Genomic DNA, 9,799 nt, shown 5'->3' on the forward strand with positions numbered 1-9,799 from the left:
TTTTTTTTGTAGTATTTGATATTAAAGTAACATTTGCGTAAAAGTATAAAAATGAATTAAAAAAAAAAAAAAAAAAAATTGAATAAAATAAAGTAAAATAACAAAAAATATTAAGAAAAAATATTATAATTTATATTTATACTCTTTTGTATAAATGAATATATCCCGTATCTTTTCCTAAATTTTCATTACATAATCCAATTTTATTGTCATTACATACATACCACCTTAAAAAAAAAAAATTATGTATATATGAATTTTTAAGAGAAAAAAAAATGTATTTTTTTTTTTTATATTTTTATTTCATGTTTTAATATTTACTGAGAATCATCTTTTATATAGCATACATAATGACCAGAATTGGCATTATTTCCTATATGTACTATTGATGCTATTAATTCATAATTAGCTATTAAAAAAAAAAAAAAAAAAAAAAAAAAAGCATATAAATGTATATTTATTAATTTTAAAAAAAAAAATTTTTTATTTTTGAATAGTCTTTTTAAGGGCACTTTTTTTAATATATTATATATAATATTTTTCAATGTGTATATTTTTATGTTTTTTACCTAAACCATCATTACATTTGTGACTATTTATAATTAAATTGCATTTGGATTCTGTTAATACATCTAAATTTGAAAATATGTAATCAATAGATTTTTGTAAGTCATTTTTATTTATTAAAAGAGATGCCATAGCTACTTCTTTTTTTACTCCTAGACTAATAATAGAATCTAAATTGCTAGAATTTATTTCTGATTTCTGATAACTTGATTTATTGTCTAATTCTACTGAATCCTCACCATAAATATAAGATATACAGTTTTCAACATTTTTTACTTTAACTTTTCTAATGGCTTCCACTGCTTTATCATTTTCAAAACCTAAATTTAATAAAGATTCTAATACATGTTTATATTCTTCTAAAATTTTACTTTCATCATTTAAATTTTCATTGTTATGATTTTCACAATTAATACTTTCATTGGTACCACTGTTTAAGTTTGATTCAGTTCTCATAAATTCAATATTTAAATATTCATCTGTTTCAACAGATATATTAATTTTTTTTGCACACCAATTTTCATCCGCATAAAAACGCTTAAGATGAATAAAAAGATAAGGAGGAAACGTTTTAAATTTCATATATTTCTGAGCACATGTTCTTTTTTTTTCTTTTTGACAGTAGTATTCCTCTATATTATCTCTCTTAATATAATTTTTTAAACAATCCATTAAAGAAATTTTTATATTTTTTAAATCATCTTCACTACCTTTTAATATTGAGCTGTCTATTGGAATATCTAAAGATAGTATAATATTTTGAAAAGAGCTTACACTTTTATTATTTTCATCACTGATTATCGTTTGTTCTATTTCAAAAGTGAAATAATTAAAAAGTGACCTTTCATTTTTTATTTTAGAAATTCCATTTAGAGAATTAGAAGATTCAGAGGAATCTACTTTTTTGTTTTCAGTTTTATTATCTTCCGTTTCATTCAATTTTCTTTTATTACTATTTTTTAATATTCTTTCAAATATATTATTTTCATTATCTATTAACTCATTGATTAGATATGACAAATATTCATAAATATCTTGTTGACTATTGTTACAAAAAGAATTACTCTTTTGATTAATACAATTGCGAAACATAGATGGATCAACACTTACGCAATTTTCTTCATCAATATCACTATCATAATTTACTTCTATATTTCTTTCTAAACATTGTTCTTTAAAATTTTTAATATATTTTTTTTTTTTTTTTATATAATCTTTCTGAAATATCATATAACATAACTTAGCATATTGTAAAAATAAATCTTCATGTGTTTTCTTTTTACAATCTAAACTTAATAAAAAATCATAAATATTATTTAGATATCTATAACTTATATCTTTAATAGATAATAAAACTTGCAACGCACAATTCATATAACAAGTATTACCCAAATTTATGAATCCTATCTTCCCTTGTTCGCAAATTGTTTGTACATTTTTATCAAGTATAGAAGAAAAATTAATATTTTGATTTTCTTTTATTTCCTTCTCTAATGTAGTTATTTCAGTTTTTTCTAAATTCATAATATTTATACCTAAGTTTTTTAAATGTACATCTATAAAAGGATCTATTACACTATCATTTTCATCATCTGCATAGGAAAAAACATCTGCTTCCCCTTCTTTAGTAATAGTACCAATTTTAACAACTAAAGGATATTTTTTTCCACTTTCATAATAATGCTTTAATGATGCTCCTTCTTCATTATTTAAACAACCACCACCATAATTAAAAATTTTACGACCACAACCAATATATCCATCAGATAAATTTAACCAAATATTTTTTTTAGATTTACAAACTGCACATTGTAAGTTTTCATTTTTTATTTTAATATTAGGAAGCTGTATTAAATTTTTTGCATACTTACTTTCTTTTATTTCATTAATCCATTTATTTAAATTTTCTTTCTTTACTTCATTCTTATGATTTATTATACTGTTACATATTTTTCTTATATTATCATCCAAATCCTCTAATTTTATATAACTTTGAGTCTCCAAATCATAAACAGAATATTCAAATTCATATTCATACACCTTCTTTTCATTAAAACCACCTTCGCAATTAATATTTAGATTTCTTACTTCACTTTTTTCTACTGTGTCTAACAATTTTTTTATTTTTTTAATATTTAAATAAAATCTGTGCTTCTTACTTTCATTTATTTTATTTATTCTATTATAATTATATTTTAAACAATTCAAACTAAAGCTCTCAAAAGATAATAAATCAATAAATATTCCATCCTCAAAAAAATCTTTATGTCCTCTGTTAAAAAAAAATATATATATAAATATATGTATATATATATATATAAATATATGTATATACATATAAATATATCAATAAAAAATTTATCACTCAAATATATTATTCTTCTAAAATACATAATATATTATTATATAATAAAATATGGTTAAAGTGTATTTTCAAATAAACATTTATTTAAAAAAAAAAATTATTAATATGCTTTATCACTAAGTTCCTGTAATATTTTTATATCATTATTATAATATTTCATTCATTCATATTTTTTTTTTTTTTTTAGATCTCTTTATAATGATTACGTTACACTACATTCGCCTAAATAAATAACATCTTCTTTCGTAGGTTCATTTATATTAGTAGAAATAGAGGATATTATATTTTTAATATCAGTCATATTTTGGTTTTTAAATGAATTATAAAAAAAAAAAAATGATAAAATATGTAAGAAAACTTTTTCCTTTATTTCCAATACATATATTTATTTATTTTATATATGTTTTTACTTATAATGGTAAAGTTTAAAGTATACGTTAATATTATGTCAAAAAATATATTTTTTTAAATATTTTTGTTACGAAAAAAAAAAAGAATATAAATTTCATGCACACAATTTAAAATAAATAAAAGTAATAAAGTGAATAATTTTTAACTTTACAAAATAAAAAAAAAATAAAATAAAATAAATTAATAAGCTGATAATTATCTAAAATTTTTTTTCCATATAAAAAAAGAAAATGATCTAATTTTCTAAAGCATTTTTTTCTTCCTAGAAAAAAAAAAAAAAAAAAAAGAATAAATAAAAAAATTAGAAATAACAATTAAGTGCATTTTTTATAAAATTTATTTTTGGTGTACACTAAATTATTTTTATATTTTTTTATTCAAAAAAATAAAATGTGTATTAATGTATATATATTCATAAATTTTTCAAAATAATTTCATTACAATGCTGATTATATCGTATGCATCCTTTTTTGTTCCTTTAGATATATAACTTTCTCGATCTATTATTTTTACTATATAAAGATTTTCACAATATTCTAGTAGCTCTTTTCTTTATTTCAAAAAATAAAAAAAAAAAAAATTAAAATGAATTATAAGCATAAATATATGTTTCTGTTATTTTATTTTATTTATTTTTTTTTTTTTTTATTTATCTCTTTTATTTAATATACCTAAAAGTTGTAATTATGAATTGCGTTCCTCTATTAGCTAGTTCTTTTAATCTGTAAAAGAAAAATAAAATAGAAATAAGTGTAATTATTTTTTTAATTTATTTCTTTTTATTTTTATCATACAATAATGAAAGATTATCTCTATGAATTGTATCTAAAGCTGCATCTATTTCATCAAAAAAGAAAAAGGAAAAATTATCAATTTTATTTAAGCATAAAAATAAGCAAATAGCAACAATGCTCCTTTCTCCTCCTAGTAAAAAAAAAAAAATATATATAATAATAATATATGCAAACAAAAATAATTAAATTTTTTTTATATTTATTTAAAAAAAAGAAAAAAAAAAAAGCCATACATAAATATATATATATATATATATATATATATATATATATATTAAATATCCTATTTAATTACCAGACAATTCTTGAATTGTATAAGTCATTTTATCATCATCATTTGAAGTAATGTTTATTGATATTCCTGTGATTTTATCAACATATGCTGTAATAAATAATAATTGTAAAAAGTTTATTGTATTTATATCTCTTCTAATATATATATATTTGTTTTGCTTTTCTTTACCTTCTTCATCAATTATTTTTTTTTTTATCTTTCTTTCATTCATTTCCTTTAACTTATCTTTATATTCCTTTTCGCTCATTTTTTTTAGAACCTGACAGTAAATTATAAATAAATATTTTTTACATTAAAATATGCATATATAAATATATATATATATATATATATATTATAACCAAATTTGCTTTTCTATTTTTAAAAAGTAAAGAAAAGTATTCAGAAAAATATTTATTTATTTTAATATAGGTTGCCTCTAGAGCTTCATCCTTTTTTTTTCCTATTTGCTTCAAAAAAAAAAAAAAACAAAATAAAATTTACACTTTTATAAATTAAAACATACTTGCTTTTACTAATTATCTATACTTGTATCATATCTTTAATATTTCTATAAGATGCAGTTATTTCTTCATTCCTTTTCTTCAGTTCATTAAAATCAGCTTAAAAAAATAAATAATAAATAATAATTAATGATAAAAGGAATATCAAATTAGAAGAAACATCAATTCTTTATTAAAATATTTTCTGTAATTTTTTTTCTTTTTGAATAAGAACATACCCATGAGAATATTTAATCTATCTCCTGCTTTTTCATTCACATTTGAATATTTTTTTATCTCCTATAAAATTATATATTTATATATATAGAGAGAGAGAGATAAAAAAAAGAAAAGAATTTAGTTATATTCATTTCATATAATTCTTACAAGTGTTACTGATTTGAGTTTTGCAGATAATTGTGCCTTATTATAATTTTTATATTCTTCTAATTCTTTTGACTCTTGAGGTAACAGAATTTTTTTCTTTCTTATATTTTCTTCCTTTCCTCTATAAATATAATAAAAATATTTAATAATTGTATTATTTCATATATACATATATATATATATATATAATTCTACTCTAAAATTCTAAGCTCTTCATTTATTTGATTCATCTGATGACATAAGTCTAATATTTTTTTTTTATGCTTCTTCTCATTTATTAAAATTTTATCTAAGCTTGATTTTATGTTTTCTATTTCTTTCTATTAAAAAAAAAGAAAAATGAAAAAAGAAAAAAAATAAATTGGAATATTTAATACAACTTTTAATACTTATTTTTTCTTCTTTACATTAAGTTGTTTTATTTTTTGTTCACAATGTATCTTATCTTTTTCAATCTAAAAAGAAACATAATAAATCATCATGTTAGAAGTATATTTCATTTCATTTTAATTTTCTTATTATATAAAAATTCCTACCTTCTCAATTAAGTTTTTTTTATCATTTAATTCTTTATTGTGTTCATCGATATCTAAATCTTCATATTCTTCCATAAATATTTTAGAATCATTCTAAATATAAAGAAGACAATTTTAAAATATTCGTTATTTATTCATTTAAATACATAAGGTAAAAATAATATACAAAAAAATTACCTCATTTCTTTTCTGATACAGCAATTCCAACTTATTTTTAAAATCGTCATATTCATTTCTAATTTTATTAAGTTCTTCTTTTAATTTTTTTACTTCATCATTTAATGAATTTATATCAAGAGACTCTTTTTCTGATTCATCTGGATTTACATTATTATTTCGTAAATGCAATATTTGTACTTTTAATTTATCTTTGTATTCTTCAAGACTTTCTTTTTTTTCCTTCAGTGACTTTATTTTTTCATTTGTAGTTCTAATGTTTTCTTCATTTATATGAACATTGTTAGTAATTGAATTAAGAGTTGCTACACACCCATTTTTTTGAGCTAACGAAACTGATTTCTTATCATAAAGAACTCTTAATTCATCATCTATTTTTTCAATACTACTATATAATTCTTCAATATTAATTTTCTCATTTTTTTCTTCTTTTTTTAATTCTTTTAACTTATTGTAAATTGTGTAAATGCCATATTTTTTTTTATTATATCCACCATACATAAAACCATGCTTGCTTAACTGTACATAAAAAAAAAAAAAAATAAATAAATAAATATGAATAAGGTCAGTTAATATTATTAAAATTCAAAAATAAAATATGGTGTTATTAAAAAATAATAAAAAAAAATACATGTATAGATTGAGACACTTTTATATAAATGATATTATATGATTATGAATATATACATGTAATATATTTTATATATATCTTACATAATCTCCATCAATATTTACACAATTATAATTATCTTCTAAATAATTCTGGCAAGACTCTAATGATTTCACAATGACAGTTTTAAATAAAATATTTTTTAAAAATTCATATATTTTACTATCGTAATTTATACAATTTATTAAAGGAATAATGTTTTTATCATTAGGATAAATGAATTCATTAAATTTTTTTATATTTAATAAAGGCACTATAGTTAATTTTCCAAAGAAAAAATCTTTAAAATCAAATTCCTTAGTTTTTTTTTCTTCCTTTATTTTTTCTATAAATTCAATTATTTTTTTCGCTGTTTTCATATCCTTAACAATTAAAGTAAAATAATGATTTTCCAAAATTGTATCAACAGCTTTAATATATGTTTTATCTACCTATATAAAATAAAAAAAAATAATAAATCATATATATATATATATATTTCTAATATAACAGTTTATTGAATATTTTATTTATTAGTATAATTTAAATTTATAACATTTATATTATCAATTAAAAATCCTATAATATTGTCATTATTTATGCTTGTGTCTTCTAAAATAAGTTCTACAATTTTAACAATTTCTTTATTTGAACTTTTTATTATTTCATCATATTTATCTAAAAAAGTATATAATAACGTAATACATATATAAATATCTGAAAAAACATTTCATTTTACAAAATTATCTACCATTAACTTCAATTATTTGACTTTTGATGTTATTCAAATTTGTTGTTCCTTCTGATATTTTTTGTTGACATTGTCTTTTTTGTTCAACGTAAGATTCAGATTTCTATAAAAATGTATTAAAAAAAAAAAAATTACATGATACTAAAATAAGTTTCCATATTTTTCTATGATTTAAAATTTTTTAATTTTACATTATTTAATTCATTTATTTCATCGATATATTTTTTAGATAAAGCTTCATTTTCTTTAATATTTGTATTTAAAAGTTTAGATTCCTCTTCTAACTCTCCTAAATATTTTTCATTTTTTATTACCTAAAAATAAAGTAAAATTATTAAAATTTATAAAAAAAAACATATCCTACTTCATTTTTTTTTTTTTTTTATATAACCTCTTTTTCTAAAAATGATATTTCTTTATTAAGATCACTTATCATTTTTTCAATTTTTTTCACATTATGAGAATAATTACCCTCCTTTGTATTTTCTATCTTATTTTTTGATAATAACTAAGAAAAAAAAATAAAATTTATTTTTTTATTTAAATTTTTTTTTTTTTTTTTTTTTTTCTATTATTGTAATCTATAAATAAAACAATATATTTGTAGAATTAAAAATATTACCATATTTATTTCATTATTCTTATTCTCTATTTCCTTTTCCTTTATATTGATAACAGATTTAAGATTTTGTAATTTTCCATTAACTCTTGAAATGAATTCATTAATTTGATTCATATTTTCAATTTTACTTTTATTTTTAGATTCTTTTAAACTTTTTTCTTTCTTTTTTTCATTAATTAAAATTTCCAAATGTGTAATGTATCTTTTATTTTGTATTTCTTCTGAAACAGTTTTATCTAACTCATTTTGATATGAAACTATTTCCAATTTCATTTTATTTAATTTTTCTGTATATTCTGATTTAGAATTATTGCTCATATTTAAAATATTATCTTCATCTTGAATTTTATTTTTCAATTCTTGCAATTTTGATTTTAGAATTTGTGTTTCTTCATAGATATTTTTGTAATTAATTTCATTTAGAAAATATTCCAGATGAACTTTTTCTTTTTCCAACTTTTTATATATTAAAAATTTCTCAAATTCTTCTTGTAAACTTTCTAATTTAGTGTTCATATCATTAAACTCTTTTTCAATTGTTTCTTTTTTAGAATCACATTCTTTTAACATTGATAACGCATCTCTTTTTTTTTCTTCAAATATTTTTGCACCCAATATACTTTTTAAATAATTTAAAATTTCCTCATCTTTCATATTACTTAACTTGATTATTTGTCCTTGTTTAATAATATTATATAAGTTATTAATACATAAACCACAACTTTCCAATAATTCAACATATTGATTTTTACTAATATTTTTTTCATTAAAAAATATTTCACACTTCATATTTTCTAAAACTTTTTTTATTTTAATTTCATTTTCTTTAAACATACTAAAGTATTTTTCTGAATTATCAAAAATTATCTCAACAAAACAACTTCTAACAGCGTTTCCTATTCCTTCATGCAAAAAAACATTTTTATATTCGCACATATCACTTAATATAAATTCAATTGCCAATAAAATGTTGCTTTTACCAGATCCATTAAACCCAACTATAAAATGTTACAATTAAAAAGAATATACATTAATATGAAAAATTAAAAATATATATAAACATGAAAGAAATAAAAAAAAAAAAAAATATATAAAATAAAAATAAGGAATTATTTTGACTTGAAAATCTTAACTATTTATAAAAATACCTATACAGTTAATTCCTTTTGTAAAATCAATTACTGTTTCATTTTTATAAGTTCGAAAACCTTTTAATCTTATTTGCTTTATGTACATTATTGCATATTATATATATATATTGTCTATTATTTAAATATCAAAAAAAATATGGGAAATATATATATATGCGTATCTATAATATTTATGAAGAAAATTAAAAAATATATTATTTCATTTATTTTTAATTTCTGCTTTATTATTTATCATTTAATTGTAAAAAAAAAAAAAAAAAAAATTAAAATATTCGAAGAATATTTTTTTTTTCTAAAAATACATTTTGTATATCATTTCATATATTTCTCATATAACGATCAGTTTGTAAAAAAAAAAATTATATTTACAAATATATGTATGGGTAGATAATAATATTAATTTGTGTTATTTTTTATGAATAATATATACATATGTTTATTTTACAGAACCTTAATATTATATTCTTTTTTATATAACATTTAAAGGATCAAAAAGAATACTTGTTTAAAAAGTTATTTTTTTTTGAAGTCTTGTACTTTTTTTTTTTTTTTTTTTTTTTTTTTTTTATATGTATATATATATATATACATATATACATATATATGTTAAAT

At 18.1% G+C, this 9,799-nt stretch overlaps 2 protein-coding genes across 2 annotated transcripts; both read right to left on the bottom strand.

Moving 5' to 3' along the window:
* Window positions 1–136: 136 nt before the first annotated feature.
* PGAL8A_00087300 (ubiquitin carboxyl-terminal hydrolase 13, putative) lies at window positions 137–3,233 on the bottom strand (the record flags this gene model as incomplete). The annotated part of the gene is made up of 4 exons (XM_028671255.1): window positions 137–227; window positions 322–409; window positions 570–2,839; window positions 3,139–3,233. 4 exons carry the CDS (start codon window positions 3,231–3,233, stop codon window positions 137–139), a joined length of 2,544 nt encoding a protein of 847 aa, XP_028525991.1.
* Window positions 3,234–3,578: 345 nt separating this feature from the next.
* Window positions 3,579–9,272, bottom strand: PGAL8A_00087400 (chromosome associated protein, putative; the record flags this gene model as incomplete). Its single annotated transcript, XM_028671266.1, has 21 exons — window positions 3,579–3,605; window positions 3,785–3,893; window positions 4,015–4,065; window positions 4,138–4,267; window positions 4,433–4,519; window positions 4,601–4,691; window positions 4,774–4,881; window positions 4,961–5,034; window positions 5,154–5,214; window positions 5,302–5,422; window positions 5,497–5,621; window positions 5,709–5,756; window positions 5,838–5,930; window positions 6,015–6,533; window positions 6,729–7,115; window positions 7,220–7,341; window positions 7,415–7,517; window positions 7,606–7,728; window positions 7,806–7,922; window positions 8,037–9,034; window positions 9,185–9,272. 21 exons carry the CDS (start codon window positions 9,270–9,272, stop codon window positions 3,579–3,581), a joined length of 3,582 nt encoding a protein of 1,193 aa, XP_028525992.1.
* Window positions 9,273–9,799: the final 527 nt, after the last annotated feature.

Source organism: Plasmodium gallinaceum, assembly GCF_900005855.1.
Source record: "Plasmodium gallinaceum strain 8A genome assembly, contig: PGAL8A_v1_61, whole genome shotgun sequence".
In the NCBI taxonomy this organism is placed as follows: Eukaryota; Apicomplexa; class Aconoidasida; order Haemosporida; family Plasmodiidae; genus Plasmodium; species Plasmodium gallinaceum.